At 38.5% G+C, this 19,748-nt stretch overlaps 1 protein-coding gene across 6 annotated transcripts in view; it reads right to left on the bottom strand.

Moving 5' to 3' along the window:
* The window catches only part of ETV1 (ETS variant transcription factor 1), a 90,452-nt gene extending 82,090 nt beyond the window's left edge, over positions 1-8,362 (bottom strand). Inside the window, exons 1-5 of one of the 6 annotated variants that reach the window (XM_046670749.1) lie at positions 7,415-7,757; positions 7,120-7,316; positions 6,856-7,014; positions 5,963-6,050; positions 4,489-4,536 (exon numbers count right to left, since the gene is read on the bottom strand). In XM_046670749.1, coding sequence (XP_046526705.1) covers positions 4,489-4,536; positions 5,963-6,050; positions 6,856-6,900 — 181 coding nt within the window. In that variant the 5' untranslated portion in view covers positions 6,901-7,014; positions 7,120-7,316; positions 7,415-7,757. Of the gene's footprint in view, positions 1-3,966; positions 4,211-4,488; positions 4,537-5,962; positions 6,051-6,522; positions 6,675-6,855; positions 7,015-7,119; positions 7,317-7,414; positions 7,758-8,281 lie in introns of those variants that run through there. The other 5 variants (XM_046670747.1, XM_046670750.1, XM_046670748.1 and 2 more) reach the window with 5 other exon arrangements.
* Between the last annotated feature and the right edge of the window lie 11,386 nt (positions 8,363-19,748).

Raw genomic sequence — 19,748 nt, forward strand, 5'->3', positions numbered from 1 at the left:
AGAACTGTTGTTTCTAGCCAAATATTTGCCCCAATGCTACAGAGGTCTGACTTTATTATTAGCGGTATTTTAATTACAAGATTGTACACAGGTCAAAGGGTACATTATGAAAGTCAAGAAATTACACATTTACTACAACTAAGCTAGAAAAGCTCAGCAATATTTCAGTAACATTGATTAGAACCCTCTGGAAAAACTGTATCTAGGCTACATCAAATTCAAATTTTATTTGGAAGAAACTTTTCTATTTTGCAAATAGACCCTAGATGAAAAGGCATTTATATAATTCCAATGAATATTTAAAAATATAATACATTTACTCTACATATCTTTTATTCAAGTCAAAACAAGAAGTCTTTCATATTTTAGAGTATTTCCTGGCACAACAAAAAGAGGGGTGATAGACCTCCCTTCCCTCTTACAAAATGACTCTTGCTCAATTCTAAAACATAGTATGGACTTCTGTAATTTAACGCTTAATTCTCAATTCTTTTTTTATGTAAACCACATAAAATAGCGTAGTTTTTAAAGTCTTTATTCCTTACTGCATCATATGAAAAAGAAAAAAATTTCGGAGCACACATCCAATTCACGTTCCATTTTAAAAAGAAACAGTATAATTTTTGAAAAATAAAAATGAGTGCATTATGCCTATTGTGTATCGTGGATGACATTATGTACAGAGAGCGACAACAGCCTATAGTATTTAAGGAACATCATAATAAATGATTTTTAATATAAATTTAGTGTCAGCCACTGAAGTGAATTGAGGAGATACAATATCTCTACTTTTAAGTCAACCTGACTATTATTTGAAGGTCACAGAAAACAAAAGAAAAAATAGCCTGATCTGCATGAGGTAATAACTTTTGGTGTAGAATGGTTGTTCTTGGAGATAAAACTTTGACTCAAGTGTGGTGGCAGCACGAAACCCTGCTACACCACCACTGAAAAATACTTTACCCCGATGGCAGGGAATCACTGTTGACTTTTTTCCTTAGTATTACTGATGAAAGGGAAACGCAAGAACATCTATACCCACATGCAAAATAAGGTTCGAAAGTTGCTATATATTTACAGTACATACATATGACATTTTTTATTTCTCTTTAAGTTGTGTTGGTAGGTAAGCTTTAATAAGCATCTTTAGAAGAATGCAATCTTTTTTAAACTCAATTTTACATCCTTCTATTTCTGTCCCCCCCACGCTAAAGGGTCCATTTTAACTATGAATTTCTGGGACACCATTCACTAAAGCCCCACTTAAAACAGGTTGTTAAGAACAAGATGTTACCACGATGATGATGGGATTGATATTTGAACTCATTATTTCATGGGATCAAATAATTGAAATGGCCTTTCTGTCAGTAGCAATCTAATTCAAAAGACAAAGAATCAATAAAGAACTGTACATAGTAAAATTACAATATAAAGTAGCTATGGCAAAATTTAAAATAGGCACATTCTCTAATTTTTTTTAACTGCTACTGTGGTCACTGAAAACATTACCTTTTCAATTTTCTTCAGAATGAAAAGTGATTATTTTAAATTGTGGTATATATGTTACAAACTTTTAAATTGCAGTGTTAGTACTCAGAAAGTGATACTAATATAAAGTTCTATTCTTCACAAATATATTTTTGAACCTCGTTTGGAAAGCAATTTTGGGGCAGAACGGCAGTATATTTTTAGAGAGGACTTTAGCAAATTGAAAATACTGGTTCTCACCCCGCCCTCAAATAGTCCTGCCTTACCTATCCCAATTTCTCCATTGACATAAAACACATTTCATAATCCATAATAATTCAGCTATGACTGATCCTTACATTGCACTTTGGGTCTAATCTATAAAAATTCTTACAGGAAAAAAGTAAACATGCTAGGATGTATCATTTTCCAAGTATTTAGGGACTTGGATAATTTTTTAAAAACACGATTTTTACATGACACTTTACAACTACCTTGACTCTCACGTCTAATAAGATTTTTAGATCTGTTTAACTTCCAGTGGGATTCTAACTCATGGGAGAAACTTGGCTAATTGCCAATGATCTTTTTTAAAAGGGTCAAGATGCCTTAAAATTCCATGGTCACTTTCATGGCTACAAAGCGTTATGAAAAGAAATATGTAAATGGTTCGTAGTCTGCCAATTTGGCAGTGTTTTAATTTCTGGATGTCCAGAATGACATAAATGGACAAATCTAGCTACGAATAAACTAGTGTAATTTTGAGATCTCTTCTTAGCTAATATTGTTCAAGATGTGGGATAAGTCAAGTCAAAAGGCTAATGCAAATAATATAATTACATATAATTGCTAAAAATGAAAATAAATGTGCAGTCTATTAACAAATAGTAAAAAACAAAAACTCTTCTCACTGTTAGATTTAAAAAATTGTATTAACTTTTGGTTTATATCATGATAGGATAAATTAATGTAAGTTATTTTGAAAAATGTTTAAATTGTTCCAAATTGCAATCTTATCCATAGTTTGTAAGTAGCAGCCCACCTGCATCTTCAGTAAGACACTCCAAGGACTAATTCCTGAACTTATTTAAGCTTATGAATTCTTTTCTAAGTAAAAGTCCATGTTCCTCCAAATACATCAGTCATTTTCTAGGTTTATTTTATATAAAGTTGAATCTTCAGAACTGATTTACAGGTATGTTAATAATCATGGGTAAGAATATTCAGTGCAGAGTTTTGAAAGATAGACTGGGATAAATTATTCAAATCACTTATCCAAGCGACAAAGGAACAAAACAAGTCAAAAGTAAAAAACTGTGCTGAAACTGATTATAAAATGGTAAGAGTCTGTCACAGATTCCACATTTTAAAATTCCAGGAACAGAGTTGCTATGCACATTCAAAATCTGCCAGCAAGTGCACTGACTTGGAATCAATGAGACTTAAACATCTCAAGAACCAACAAACCTTCCAGAACAATTAAAATAGATATTTTAAGTTATTTTGGAGAAGCGAATAAATTCCCTTAATGTTCTCACAACCTTCAACTTTGCAAAACTAACAGATGAAAGTTAATGCAAGAACCTCTGTGCAAATTTTTCTTGAAAAAGTTATGTTTGAATACATGGCTTATGTTGCAATAATAAGTAATCTATTGCAATAAGTTTCATTTACAGAGACAAGCAAAATGACCTTTAAATGTAAGAAAAACTTTCATTAATACTTACCTTTCATTAACATACAAATACAATCACCCTTTCAAAGAGCTACTAGGAAATCTATTTAACTGAAGATTCATAAAGATTGCAAAAGCTCTTTGGAGAACTAGAATATCACCAAAACAAAGAAACTTATTTTACATGCTAACAGCAACTTGATCAACTGCAAGCAAGACCACCGATAAAATGCAGCAGTCTGCCTCAAAGTAGAACAGCCACACTTGGGTTCCATTTAAAGAGACCCTCTCTCTTCTTTTAAGCATCTTAAAAATCTGTTCCAAAAATTGCATGTTTCCCATACAATATAAAGACAGAAATAACACAGTTATACTTAGTGCTTAAATATCTATAATTTTCTCTTTGTGTTTCCCACAAAACACATCACAGGATAAAATTAATATTTCACATTTATTATGACAAATAGAAAAGAAAAATTTCAAACTACGGACGCGAAGAAAAATCTCTCAACATTAGGCAGTTCTCAAGCTGTATAAAGCTGTACTGAAGCAATATCTCATTGTTCCAAAATAAAGTTTCACACAATAAAAGGTACAATAGATTGCAACACAAAATTTTATCAAATAGTAATCAAAAATCAAAGTAATGCCCTCTAAATGTCTCCTTGCCGTAGTAAATAAATTCTAAAACAAGTGACATAATAGCAAAGATCAATTTTAACAAACATCACATAACAGTAACAAATAAAAAACATTTTTAAAATTCTCAAAGCCCCCAAAGATTTATTTTAAAGCCACAGATTTCCTAAGTATTGGATACACACCTAACGTTCTGTGTTGTGAACAAGGTGGAAAGAAGACACTTGCACTTAAATCTTGAAGCATCCCGTCCTGATGAACCCAGAGAAACTAATTTCTGCCATCAGAAAAGTCCTCCACCAGAACACCAAATAACGATATGCGCTGCTCTAAAGGAAACAGCAAGCCGGGTTCTGGCTCTAGGAGGTCTCTCGAGGTACAATAATATAAACCTGATCAATTGCAATTAAAATCTGAACAGAGGCTTAGAACTTGAAGTCTTGGTGCATTAGTTCTTGCCAAAAGCAGATGTGATTGTGAGCTGGAAGCAATTTCTCCTGGTAATTTGTGATGACACTGGGTAGTGCAGCCCCACATTCCCCAAAGACAAACTCATCAGCGGCTCTAATGTATGCATGACACATGAGGTGGCTCTTTTAGAGCTCAATTAATTGGGCTGAACATTAAGACAGCAAGTTCAGGACTTTTTTTTTTCCCTTCTAGAGTTGCTTTCCCCCTCCTTTTAAAGCAATTTTTTTTTGCCTTACCTTCTGCAAGCCACGTTTCCTGTAATTGACTTAGATCTTGAAAGAGTTCTAAAAAACAAGTCAAAGACATAAACAAAAGATTTGCAAAGCTTTAGGCTTCATTAAATGGAAATGTTTGTCATGAAATTGGTATTAAATATCAATTTAATTTGGGGAGGGAGTCAACATAAAAAGAAAGAGGATTCATAACTTAAATATCTCACTGATCCTGCCCATTTTGATGGCTATTAAGCAACACTTCTTTAAGAAATTCTTTTAGTCGACTAAATAATAGTCATTATCTTTTTTCTCCCCCCTTTTAACAAATACCTTAATAAATAAACTCAAGGACACCAAATACACATACACTAGGATTCACAAAAAGGCTGAGGTGAAGGTGTGTCTTTCCACGGAAATCTTTCTTAAATATATTCAACTCTTGCTAAAATAGTAGTAGGGGAAAAATTTTAAAGACCGGAAAATATTTTATATATATCTTCTGAATCTGATGGAAAAGATGTAACAGGATATGGTGTAATTCTCCAAATACTATATGTTTTCAGGTTCAACGCCTCCAAACTAAAAGGGACAGCTTTTAAATATAAGATTTTAGAGGAAAATTTCTACTATAGGTAGACAAAAGCTTTACAAAGGTCAGAGAGATAATTCCCTGGTACCTGTTTCTTATCAAGTCCAAAACTGTGTGTTTTGTCATAGCGGGGAGGGAGAGGGGTATCCAGTTAAGTATGAAGATTTGAGGAAGTTTCAGAATTCAATATACCTAATCTAAAGGGCAAACTGAGCTTTGATAATTAAATCTAAGTATATTAAGTTTATTGTGAATGTTCCCATATGGCTGGAATAATTTATAATACATTGACCTCCTACCAACAGTTCATAAAAAGAATCTGCAACTTAATTTCCCAAATAGGTATTATAATTACTAATTAGGCCTTAATTATGATTCAGTGAACACTTTAAGGCCTGTAAACAAAACATTATGATCTCACAATGGAGTCATCAAAATCATCCATGAAAATTTTGATAATAGTATATGGTTTTAGTGTCAGGGGGATGGGAAATCAAACAATCACTTATATTGTTTAACTTCTAATAAAGTAGAAAGGAGAAATTAAGCAGTGTACATAGCTGCTTATTTGTTCCACTGTGTTGGATATTTTTAAATTGTTACCTTAGTGTATGCGATTAGTTATATGCCATATGGACATGGGTATTTAAACACAAAAGAATGATTAAAAGAAGGATGTCAACTGTTAAGTTTTTATTTCCTCCTTTCATTAGTTTGTGACAGGGCCATAAAATATCCTCCAATGCAAATCATCACGTTACGTTAAGTGCTCCAAGTAAAAGTCTTACTTAAATGCAGTAATTTGAAAGTTTATCATTTTTAACCTAAGACTGAAGTGCTCCTCTTCTCTATGAGGGTGGAGAGTATAGGTAAAGAGGGGGTATTCAGCCCCAAATCAAACCTCACCTTCTGAATCATGAGCCAGATCTCTGTTAATGAATTTTCTTTTCCTGACATTTGTTGGTTTCTCGTTACAATTTCTCCCACGCTGATTCTACAAAGGGAAAGATAAAATCCTTTAGAAAAATGTAAACCTCAGATGTCACACAAAAAACACATGCACACAGTCTACTGAGCCCTCTCTCTAAATAGAAAAATCAAACTCAAGAGTATAAACGCTAATATTCATTTTCTGCCTTTATTTGACAGTGAAAGCTTATGCTGAGAACTCAACAGCCAGGGAGAGTTGCTTGCCAGTGCCGATCATAACACACTACTATTTATCAGACATATACTCATGGTATCTCAGCATCAAAACAACATTAAGCAATTGCACTTAAAGTCGTTTTTAGGCTGGATCAAAGCTAGTGATCAAATTAAAATACAGTGAATTTTATTCTCTGATAACCCCCCCCAAAAACAAAAGGAGAGTGGTGAAATAAAAAACAGAAGAGAGAAAATGAGAGAAAAAGATAAAGAAACAAAAACAGCCCATGTAAACAAAAAGTGTCAGCATTTGTCTCAACTTCATTCTTTTCAATGTGGCAGACAAACCCAGCCAAAAACTTTGAGTGCAGCAGCTGCTGCTGCCCTCCATCTCCTCTTGCACTCATCTTGGGCACTTTAATCAGAAAAAGGGGTCTTAAAAACAAAACTATGCCTTATCCAAATCACTGAAAGGTAAGCTCATTTTGAAGATTGGGCTTCTAGAAGCAGAGTCGCCCTACAGTGGCAACAAAGCAGATAAAGTATCTGCAATCCCAACCCCCTTGCCCCCCTCCCTTCTCATTCTCTCCCTCCCCTCCACCCCCCCGTCGGAGTCAAGTTTATAAACAGCAACTTTCGAACTGATCACTCACATTGGTGACCATGTAAGGCACTTGCTGGTCATAAAATCCATCCATTCTGCCGCTCTTCGCAAATCCCAGCTCAGTGTTTTATATTTTGAGCATTTAGCTGGAGATTTCCTCGGGATCTGGACTTCTATCAACCTAGAGGGGAACAAGATGGCTTTTAGGCTAAAAAAAAAAAAATTCATGAATGAAGCTCTTGAATTTGCATAGCTAATTACCCTCCGACGGTCCCATTCACAAAAATAACCCTCCCTACACCGCCTCCTTCACCTGGATCCAAAGAGAGCCAAGAGAGTTCACAATTTACATATTTTCGGCAGTAGCAAAAATCCGAACAAGAGGCGATGTATTTATTTACACTCTCGATGTTTCCCTGCGCGGTCGATGTACCCCGGGCAGCTCTGATTCGCAAACGTGTGCAAAACTAGCAATGGCGATCAACGAGACTTGCTTTGCACCTAACGGGACTAAAGAGACGGAGACACCTCTTTCATAAGGATAGTTTTTGCACCCCGCAACCATGCAATTATCTGGAGAGACACAAAAAGTTGTTGGAAAGACCCACCTGAAGGCCACGCTAGGCGAACGGCTGCAAAAAATTCCCTCTAAATTTAATAAAAACATTAATTATTGCCCAGCACTTCCCCCTTGGAAGCCGAAAGCGCCTCTGACAGAGCTCAATTCGGTGGTTTTTCCTCTACTTCTCCTCCAGGGGCCTCCAATCCAAACTGATGGATCGCTGCCTCCCATTGGCTCCGCGTCTCTTTCACAAGATCAGATTTCGGGCTGTCAATCAGGCGGCTTGCTGCCCCTTCTCCTGGATCTTCCGCGCCCCTCTACCCAAAGCGGGTGCTCCGCCGGCTGGCCCAGGGTCCACAGCCTGCAAACGCCACGGAAGAAATCGACTGCCTTCCCAACCCGCTGCTTATTGTTAAGGCGCCCGGGGACTCTGAAGCCATGTGTATCGAGTCGCCAGTTCTCCTTACTGGTGTGTTTGGTCACTACTGGGCTGATTTCCTAAAGCACTTTTGCTCGGCTCAGGTATATACCCTGAAGTGCGATCCACTAAGCCTGTGCCTCCTTACTCCCCCTCCTCCCCTCCCTTAAGATCTGCAGCCCCCCTACTTTTAACCGAAGGGGCACACCTCGCTCTGTTGCCTCGTTCCCAACGACCTTTTGACCCAAGTTCTCTTCTCGTTTTGCAACACCCACCACCACCATTATGGTTTATCAAAAACATTTTTTTTTGACGACCATCCTCAAGTAAAACAAGACCTTATCTTTCATGGGACAGTAAAATAAAAAATCCATGGGGGAAGCACCTGGGAGAAGCAGAGGAATTCCTTGTAAGGAGGGTTTGCGTTGGAAGGGAAAACGGAGGACTACAGAGCGATTTAGGTGAGGAAAAGTAACAAAATCAAATTTGTCTCACATGTACACTGGGACAACGTGCTTCCAGTCCACTGTGGAGGTGGGGAGGAGCAGGGAGAGAATGGAGTGGCTCGGATATCCTAGGGACCCGCAGGCTTCTCGAGCTTTTGTTATGTATACACTGAGGTAGAGGGTGTCTCTTACTGTACTTGACGCTTTCACTTCCTCTCCAGCTTTTAAACAGCCAGAGCCGGAGTTGGGGGCGAGCGGTGACGGGGCTCGGGTTTCAAGGACAATGACCAGGACGTTAAAAAGTGAGGGCTGCAACTCTGAAAGCACTTGCCCTGATCCTCCTATGGGGCTTGCAGCTCTAGTCTTTTAAGAAGACTCGGCTTAACAGGGGATGGGAGGCCTCGGGGATGGGACCAGGGACTCAGTGGTGTTGAAATTGACTGGTGACGACCAATGCTAGAGACCAAAGGACGTTTCCGGCAGCTGTTCCACCCGTTGGGAAACGTGCCGCAGTTCTCGATTTCTGTTTGAAAGTTTCCTTCCTTAAATGGAACGTTATGGAGACGCAGGAGTGTGAACGCACAACACTCAGTTCAGGATCCATGTAAGGAACGAGGAGGGGATGGATCTGTATCAAAAACAATTTTTTTTAATGTATAAAAAAACATGACTGGGGAAACGCTCAATAACTGTGGACAGCAAGGACACACACTGTACATTCCCTGAAACTTGTAAATCAGAGTAGCCGGTGCTAACACGCGCACCTACAAGCATTTTGAGCGGGAACTGCACTTTAACCCTGGCCAGGGAGGGGTTCCGAGTGCAGCCTGGACCTGGCGGCGAGGATTGTGAGGTTTTGGATACTTTCTGAGGGTGCAATCAGGCGGCAACCCAGTAACAAGGGTGTCCCGCCGCACAGCACTCCCTGGATAACCCAGCCCCTGTAATCTGAGCAACAGTTTCCAAAGACCTTCTCTGCAGCCGGAGCCTGACGGGTATCCAGGGTAACCGGGAGGGGGCGGAGCTTCGGGTTAGGCCCCCGCGAGGTTCTCGCCGCAGCCAATAACGAACCGTGTATTCCCAGCCCATTGTTGTTTACTGCTGACCCCGCAGCGCTCCGCTAGGAGATTGGCCGTTTGGGGAAGGGGGCGGAGCCTCTCCCGCCCTGCAGCCACCTTTCGGCTCCATTCACAAAATTCCGGCTTTCTTGATCACGTGGTTGGGGGCGTGGAGGGGCAGGGGAAATGACACAACAAAGGCCCAAGTTTCCCAAACCACAAAACTTTTTTCTGCCTCGCTACCTCCTCTATGTCCCGTCCCTAAACAAATACTAGAAGACGAGGAAAAGGAGCCTTGGGTCTGGGAGCAACAACCAGAGGGAGAGAAAAAAGTTCGAAATGAAAGGAAGGCTCACAGGGGGATAATTGTAGGGTGCACTGCATACGAGAAAAGCTGTGAAAGAGGAAAGGAAGAGAATTCAGGAGAGTGGGAGAAAGCCTTAAGGACAGACTAGTAACTTTTGCTTGCTGTTTTAGGTCACTGATTTTACAAGTGCGAACAGTTCGATTGTAGATGGAGTTCAGTTTTCTCACTTAATACTCTGTAATTTTCATTTCTACTTTGGATTGATCCCAGTTTCTTGTTAACATTTTAAAGCTTCTTTCAGGAATATTGCAGGTTTTCGCTGGCTGACAGTTTTAGTTTCCATTTCCCAAGTCATCACACTTTCACAGGCCCCCAAAAGCACCCCCCTGTCCCCACTAGCGCTGGACTGGCAAACCGAAAGGGCACGCTAAGCCTCCAATTTTACTACGTATTGCGGGGGCTCCATATTTCGGTTTTGGAGTCTTTAAACGAACTCAACTTTTAACTATTTGATCTTAACAGTAATTGAAGATGATGTTATGTGAATAAGCGGACAGTCTTGCTACACCTCAGTTTTGTTGAAACAGCATAAAATTTTGAGATAAATATGTCCCCCTAGCAAGTGAGCTGTTGAACCAGACTCCATTCTCTCTTCTGTCCTTTCTGTGCCGTGAGCCTTCGTGAGACACAAGCTTTTAGTCTGGCTGCTGTTTATCTTCTATGCTTGGCACTGGGAAAAACCAATAGACCTAGTGGCGGGAGACATCGCAGGGCTGAAAATTCGTCTTTCAGAAAATGTTACCCTTGTGGAAAATGTCTACAGAGGCAGCTGATGCATCCCCAGGGAGGAACATCAAAAGTTGCACAAAGTTTCCACTACCTTTGAAAGTGAGTCTTTTAAAAATCAGCTTAGTAAATGCCAGTGCTTCTTGAATGGAAAATTTCATTTTGGCAGGATTTCAGGCACAGAATGGCAGAGCGGAGGCCAAGAGGCTCTGACATTTATTTACTTGTATTTTGAAATCCCATTTGGGTTTTGAAATAAGAGCTCTTGAGAGAAAGCCTCCCTTCCAAAAAAAAAAAAAAAAAAAATCCGTTTCTGAGTTTGGAAAGTTTTTAACTTGCATATAAAGCTATTTAAATGTTTATGGTTCCTTTGCTGTTATTTAATAAAGTAAAATAATACTTATTAGTGGCTTTTCTACAGTTTACTTATTATAACATTCTACTGAAAATGCATGATGTTAAATAAAGCAAATTTCTAAGAGCAGCAAAAAAAGGAAACAAACTAAAAGGATACTGCTGGTTTTAAATGGTGAATATGATTAGAATTAAATAAAATTTGCTCCAACTAGGTTGATTATTAAGTAAAATAGTGACCTTTATCATTTGTTTTTAAAAAATGCTATGTAAAGTAAATTGTGAGTGGCCTAGTTCGCACAGAGCTACATCAAATAGACAAGAAAAAGATGGAGTATTAAATAGGCAAATGGACAAAGGAAATGAGCAGGTGAATACAATTCCAAAGGAAAACTTAGAGACCTTCCAGAACGCTGAAAGATAACCAGTAGTTTTAGGGGGCTCCCTGTGGGAAGAGAAGCAGGGATTGGAGAGGAGGGCGGAGCCTAGGAAGAAGGTCAGGGTATCAAGGAAACTGACACTGTGTGGAAGGTGTTAGCTCCCACTGTCCACCTTGCTTGCCATTGTTTGCTGGGGACTATCTGCAAACTCCAGAAGGAGAAGAAATACAAACATGGGATAAAAATAATTCTTCACTACACTGAAAGTCAGGACATTATAGCTTTAACAAATGAAGAACATTTTTTTTTTTTAAGATTTTATTTTTTTCTTTTTCTCCCCAAAGCCCCCCGGTACATAGTTGTATATTCTTTGTTGTGGGTCCTTCTAGTTGTGGCATGTGGGACGCTGCCTCAGCGTGGTCTGATGAGCAGTGCCATGTCCGCGCCCAGGATTCGAACCGACGAAACCCTGGGCCGCCTGCAGCGGAGCGGGCAAACTTAACCGCTCGGCCACGGGGCCAGCCCCCAAATGAAGAACATTTTTATCCCATCAAGTTGGAAAAACTTTTCTAATATCCAGGAATGTCAGTGTTGGGATAAAGGCACTCACATATATTGTGGCTTAGAATGTGACTTTCTGCAATCTTTTAAGTAAGTTTACATTACCTACTAGACACTAAAATGTACAATCTCTATTAGATATTTATTATTTATTTATATTCATATAAATATATATTTTTATATATTTATTTATATATTAGTTATTTATAGAGGGCAGAATTTAGAAGCAACTTTAATATCCACCAATAGAGGAATTATTTTAACAAAGTATGATAGTTTCACACTTTGGCATTCCATTATGTTATGTAGCTGTTAAAAAGTATGTTAAAAAGTTATGTCCTTGGTTCTCAAACTTTAGATCACGTAAGGAGCTCCTTCTTAAAAACTCCTATTTGTAGGTGGAACCGTAAAGGTCCTGATTCAGTAGGCCTGGGCTGGCACCCAGGAAGCACATCACTTGGAAATGCTGTTGCAGGAGATTTTCTTGTAGTCATTTTCTGACTCTTTCTTGAGAACTGTGCGTTGGACCTCTCCCAGAAGTTCAAAGGGAGGCCTGCAATGTGTCCTACTGTGGACATGTTTTGCTTGACTAGCATAATGTTGACCCTCATGGCAGATTCACTGTTAATATTTAAAATTCAGATTCCCAGTACTGCTTGACAAATTGGAGAATACAGTAACACTGAGCCCAAAGTCCCACATGGCAATCACCAGTTGGAGCTGAATAATTTTACCCCTTGTAAAGGAGCATGGGCTCTCAATTTTGCCATGGTCTACACTCTTCCCCAATCCCTGCTTTTCTTGTTTATGTTAACCACCTGGTGCCTGTAAGCATTTGCATATGTCAACCCTGATTTACATGTGAAATAGCAGGTTAAATAAAAAAAGCAAGACACAGAATATAGTTTCATGTATCCTGTTTTTGTTCAAAAGAATAAACAGTGTACATAAAGATGTGCGTATATACACACATACAGATATATGTATATATACATATGTACCAGTGTTTCTCAACATTTTTTATTATGCCCCCTAAGGAGCCTTTTGGGACATTTTTTTCCTTATTGCCATTCTCCCATCTTTTTCCCTAATTGCCCTCCTCTCATTAAATTTTAAAACCTCAGATATATTACATATCTTTTTATGTCACAAACCATTGTAATACCTAACATCCATCCTTCCAAGAACCAATTTTCAACACTTGGGGGCAATATCACCCCCATGGAGAATATATAACGTACACCTATAATTTTTTCTTTTTATAGATGCTTTACTTACCTATAAATATTGTTTTTTTGTCATCAAAAAGAAGGATACACAGCCATCTTTTATTAGTAGTTACATATCCCTCTAGTAGATCTGATTGTAGTTGTGAATTAAAAGATAATCAAATTTTTATTCTACTACTGGGAATAGTTTGTTCCAAAATGCATGCATCATAGTCATATTTTTTAATCCATTAAAGGAATTAACAAATTAAAGTTAGTCTTGTAAGAACTACAGAAATTTTCATTTATAGGACTGTAATATATCCAGGTAGTCATGGGTCTTAATTTTTGAGAATACATAAAGTTTGGAATAACTAAGAAGCAAGGAACAGAACACAAATCCTTGACCTTCCTTTAGAAAGAGGACCACTTGCCTTTCTCTTAGAATTGCAGATATGGCATTGGGAACTTTAAAATGAACAGTAAAACATCAGCAGAATTCACCAGTCTCTACTCTTATAGCTGTTTTCTGGATCACAGTGAGAGATGCAGGTGTGGTTGCCGTGCTTCCCTCAAATGTAAAAAGCAGGTTAGTAACAAAGGCAAAAAAGGATTCTGAACATCCATTTTAGAAATGGAATTTCGTTCTCCTGGATACAACCTGATTTAGAACGATCTAAATCACTAACAATAAAGTTAACCTTTTATGGGTATTAGACATTGGGAAGAATATTATTTCCAGACTGGCTTCCCAAAGTGCCTCCTCGGAGGTCCTCCTGGAAATAGTTTGTTTTCCCCAGTTTTGAACCCCAAAGTTGCATTAGGAAAAGTCCTTCTTGGGGGCTCTCAAAGTTGGCATTTTTCCATAATTCTAAATTCTGTGTAAATGTTTATTACTGTCCTTCATTCAATAAACTCCTCAGGACCTTGATTATGATTGTGTTCCTAGACACTGGCGCATAGAAGGTGTTTAAGGCTTGTTGTTAGATGAATGAATCAGTGAATGGATAGCATGCTTCAGAATTGCCTTCCTTTTCAAATATAAACACATTTCAAATATTAACCTAAGCAATGTGGGCAATGACTGTTCTGAAAACAAACAAATAAAAAATTACCAGACAATGGAAGAGGGCTGATTACCCAAGTACAAATGGCTTTTAAATAAAAGTTTACTCTTAAAATTATTGTTGAAAAGAAAATTAAAAGCTGCACTGAGCTAAATATATTTCTTTTATGTATATTTCATTTTTTTAGCACAGAAAAACATTCTTTGCGATTTTTAAGGATGTGATACTTATTTGACCAACAGCAAAGTATCTGAAGTATATAATTCAGAATCATAGCTTATAACAATGTGACCTTTCTTTCTCTCTCTTCTTTTAATTTATTAAATGAAAGGGTTGTACTAGATGCCCTTGAGATATCTTATGAAAGAAATTCCCTGATTTTCTTCTTTTTAATCAATTGCTGTGTTGAACTCAGTCATAGAAAAAAAAAAAAGTGTGGTGGAAAGAGGATTTGGCATCAGACAGTCATGGATTTGAATGCTGGCTCCACCACAGGCCAAATTACTTCATCTCTCTGAGTCTCAGTTTCCACATCTGTAGAATGGAGATGAAACTTATTTTCCAAAAGTGCTGTGAGGAAGAAATAAGCTAATGTATTTCAATTGCCTAACAGAGTTGACACTCCACGAAAGTTGCCTTTCTTGTCCATTGAAGCTTTTCTCTAACACAAGACAATAGGTCTCTCCTCTGTGGGTCAGTCCTCCTGGCCTGATGCCATAGATTTATCCCTATGACCTTCTGGATGAGTTTTAGGACTGTCCTTGACACTTGGGAACAGTCAGCCTGACTTCCTGCCCATGTTTAAAACAATTTTTAGCTTCACGTCCATGTAGAGGCCGATTCCTGGTTTCCAATACTTATCCCTCTGGGTAGGGGGATTAACACAGCAGACGCCTCTCCCTGGTCTCTGGTGGTCAGCTGACTTGATGCTGGACAAAACATACCAGTTTTCTTGCAGTTTAGATCTCCTTACTATATTCAAAAAGTGTTGGATAGTAGTTGAAGGAGAAAGAAAATGCTGCTTGATGAGAATGCACAACAGAGGAATTAGTCTGAAGATAATAAAACAGAATAGTGGTCCAAAACAGTAGTTTCTGAACAGGGGCCAAAAAGTCTTCCCTGAGTGAGGGTCACCAATGATACTTAAGTCAGCTTCTTGGTATTTGAAGAACAATGTATCTTTGAACTTTGTAATAGTGATTTCACTTCTTTGTGATCTTCCTGAATTTCCTTTTATATTTAAAGTATTCCTTTTGTCCTGAATTTCTTCTCAAGTTTAAAAATAGCTGTTTGACTACAGGCATTTCATGTGAGCACATCAAAGAAAGCTACAAATCTTCTTTGTATCTGTATGACACACTCTAAATAAAACTCAGGTTTTTATTCTTGATTCACTTTTATATTCTAAATTGAAATTATTCCCTGTTTCTATTGTGTCAAATAATGTCAACATTCATTAGTTTATCAAATATATTTGGGAGCAACATGGTCCACCCAGAAAATAAGTTATTTATGAATGAGAATCTTACCTTCGTGGGAAAGATTTGTATCTGACACTCGACATCATTTGGTTCAATAAAGGAAAGCATTATCAGAAAGGCATTCAGGAAGCAGAACGCCATTGTTTTACGTATGTGTATGGATGAGAGCTGAAAATAATCTTTGCATTTAGACTAAAACAAATGCATCCTTTTCTATACATGCACAAATTCTCACACTCATTCCTTCTGAAATCTACTCAGAATTCTTAAAATAATGTGTTATCAGTAAAAATAGAGGAAAAGGCCATGACATTTATTATAAATAGCTCTTGTTATTTGACTCATTCATGATGTAATGGGAGGTATCAATGCTTGGATCTTGATAATTCAATCTTACGGCAGGAAGAGGCATCAGTGGCTCAACCAGTTTGTCATCAGTGCCGTAACTGCTTTTCTGATTTTCCAGCGTATAGAGCCATCCTTAATAAAAGCTCGTCAACTTTTACTTCAGCCTTCAATATCTGACCACTGATCAAGAACACTCTAGGTCATTGTCTCTCAAACTATCTGCAGTGAAAGACCTGTATTAGTTATCCACCACTGTGTTACCCCCAAATTTCGCAGCTTAAATCAATACACGTTTATTATCTCACAGTTCCTGTGAATCAAGAATCTAGGAGCAAGTTAGTTGAGTGTTTCTGGCTCTGGGTCTTTCTGGAGGGTATAGTCAAGCTGCGGGCTAGAGCGAAAGTCATCTGCAGGGAACTTTGCTTCCAAGCTCACTCATGTGGTGGTTGGCAGTCTCAGTTCCTTATGACTATTGGCATATAGCTCAGTTGTTCACCATATGGGTTTCTCTGTAGGGCTGCTGCTGACATGGCTTCCCAGTGCAAATAACCCAAAACAAAGAGAACTCAAGATGGAGGCCACAGTCTTTCATAACATAATCTTGGGAGTGACAAACCATCAATTCTGCCACATGATACTAGTCACACACACCAATACAACATGAGAGAGAGATGGCACGCAGGTGTGAATACCAGGAGGCTGGGATCATTGGGGACTATCTTAGAGGCTAATTATAAGAACATTTTTCTTTCTTTCTTTTATTTTTGCTGAGGAAGATTCACCCTGAGCTAACATCTGTGGCCAATCTTCCTCTATTTTGTATGTGGATCACCACCACAGCATGGCTGCCAATGAGTGGTGTAGGTCTGTGCCTGGGAACCAAACCCCAGGCCACCCAAGTGGAGCCCACTGAATTTAACCACTAGGCCTTGGGGCCAGCCCCAAGAACAATTTTCTTTTTAAAATGTCCAATACATCACAGATTGAACAGATTTATTTGCCTTTCCAATTAATGCAAAATGGCTTCCACAATTAGACTGAGGCTCCAGGCGAACAGAAACTTTATTCATGGTTGTTTCCTTCATACCCTATTCTTAAAGCTGCTAAAACAAAGTGCTATAGACTGTATGTTTGTGTTCCCCACAAAATTCATATGTTGAAATCTTAACCCCCCAATGTGATGGTACTGGGAGATGAGGCCTTTGGGAGGTAATTAGAGTTAGATTAGGTCATGAGAGTGGGGCCCTCATGATAGGTTTAGTGGTCTTGTAAGAGGAAGACAGAGGGATGTCTTTCTCTCTCTCTTCTCTCCCTTCTCCCTCCCTCGCTTCCTGTCTTCCTCTCCTTCTGTCTCTCCACTTGCCGCCCAGTCCACCGTGTGAGCACACAGTGAAAAGCCAAAGAGAGCTCTCAAGCCAGAAAGAGAGCTCTCACAAGAACATGAGTATGCTGGCACCCTAATCTTGGATTTCCAATCTTCAGAATGATGAAAAAATAAATTTTGATTGTTCAAGCCACCCAGTCTGTTATATTTGGTTATGGCAGCCCAAGCAGACTGAAATGTAACTGTGGGTCCTCTACGACCAGTTCAAACTGACCCCAACTTATCAACAGAGTGATTGAGTTGTTTTTCAGAAGCAGTAAGCAAAAAATTGTGCACGTCCCAAAGCCAGAGCATGTGCAGAGGAGAAAATCTTGACCTGAAATGACACCGGAACCAAACATTCTCCCCCTAGCAGAACCAAAGGACCAGGACATGACCAGAGCTTGAAAGCTGGCCTCTTTGTCAGAAGAGAGGGGTTCCTTGTCCAGGTCGATCCGGTGTTAAAGTCCCTTCCACACCTTACCATAAATGTTTAAACTCCACCAAGCGAAACCCACCCTGCCAGCGTTTCTGCATACCAGCCTGTTCTTCCTGACCTCAACCTCTTAAATTTCGTCCCAAACCCTGAATCAGGGAGAGAGATTTGAGAGCTTTTACCTCTTGTCTCCTCGCAATAGACCTTTTCCTCACAACCTCACAATAGAGCTTTTTCCTTTTCTCAAAAGCTGATGCCCTCATAATTGGTTTTTATGCAAATCAGGCAGAGAACCGCAATTTTGTGCCTTAACAGACACACAAGGAAATCGAGAATTTCAAGTTACAATACCATTTAGGGATTTCACGCTGCAGGATTGGGATATGTTTAGTAATAACTAAACTAAATCCCTTATCCTGAAGTTTAAATTTATTTTCTCAGATTAAATTCTCTATTCAGCATTTACCATCCCAGGGTACCAGGCATTGTGTTAGAGTTGGAACACACAGATAATATAGTCCCCCCACCAAATGAAAACCATAAACTAGAAGTAGAGATATAATAACGGTAAAATACCCCCTTAGAGGGGCCTTTCATGACCCCTCCCCATGTTTCCCCTAACTCTCTCTCTAGCATATTAATCTGTTTTATTTTCATCATAGGATTTAGCTTGTGTAAAATTTTCCTACTGTTTACCCATATGCCCCTGGTTTTTGTTAGTTTCCTGACCCCTCCTTCCACCTTCTTCCCCCAATACAAAATTTAAGCTCCAGGAAAGTAGGGCAGATCCTGGTGGTCTTGTTCATTATTTTATTTACAAGTCTGCCTAGAACTGGACTTGACTCCAACTAGGTAGTCACCAAATACACATTGAATGAATACAGTTTTCTAGAGGTGTGTTCAAGGCAAGATGGAACCTATTACTTTTTTTCTATAAATCTTGTCTCAGACTGTCCGTGACACAAGGCCTTAAATTCTATCTCTTGCATTTAAGCTTTCCCTTAAGGTCTTGGCTTTCAGTGTCTTGATCATTGTTTCGTTCCTCCACTGAGTCCTCTCCTCCCAGCTTCTTGAGTTGTGGAGTCACAACATAAGCACAATATCCTTGCTCTGTTCAGTGATTCTGCTTTTGTCATTTACATTACTGCATTTAGTTTGGAACTAAGTGCTGTCGATGGGAGTTTTGCATGAATAAGGACTGCAAATGAATCTGCTTAAATTAAATGGAAATTAAAGAGACCTTTTCAAGGACATTTGTTCTAAAAATTGATCTACTTTGCCGTTAGTCTCATGTAAAATTATTTTTCAGTAGTCATGGAAATCGCAGGTAGCCCACTAACCCAAGAGGAGTAAAGGAGACCATTTCCTTGGAAGTTATAAAAATTTGTATGGCAAAAGTTTTTTTTTTTGGTTAGAATTTTTTGTTAATTTTTACCTGTTCATTTGTGAAATGTAGGGGGTAAAGGATGGCTTGGAAAAAACATTGAGTTCTGCTCTGTGCTAAGCTGTGTACTGGGCACTTTATATACTGCAAGAATTCTCTCACTGGATCTTTAGATCAATACTGCAACAGTGGTATTAGTGCTCCATTTTACAGTTGAGGAAACTGATACTCAAAAAAAGTGAAAGGATTTCCCCCAAATCATAGAGGCAGCAAGTGGAGGAACAGAGCTGCAAACTTCAGCTCATTTGACTCCCGTGAACCTCAAGACCATGAATGATTGGTTAAGTCTGATTTCAAGCACTTTCTAATGTGTAGTCTGGACAACTATGGCTACACAATAAACAGAATAGACTTTCTCAGTTTGTCTTGAGAGAAGGAGAGAAGAATCTTAGAATACAAATAAACGTCATCTGGAAAAGAAAAAGTTGCTGGGGTAGGTTTGAATGTTTGAGAAATGCTGAGTTGAACACAACTGAATCAATTTAAAATGATAGGATGTACAAACTTCTAATCATAAAATAAATAAGCCATGGGGACGTAATGTACAGCATAGGGAATATAGGCAACAATAGTGTAATAACTTTTGTATGGTAACAGATGGTTACTAGTCTTATCAGGGTGATCATCTCGTAATGTATATCAACGTCAAATCACTATGTTGTACACCTGAAACTAATACAATATTGCACGTGAACTACACTTCAATAAAAAATAAAATCAATT

This window comes from Equus quagga, chromosome 8 (assembly GCF_021613505.1).
Source record: "Equus quagga isolate Etosha38 chromosome 8, UCLA_HA_Equagga_1.0, whole genome shotgun sequence".
In the NCBI taxonomy this organism is placed as follows: domain Eukaryota; kingdom Metazoa; phylum Chordata; class Mammalia; order Perissodactyla; family Equidae; genus Equus; species Equus quagga.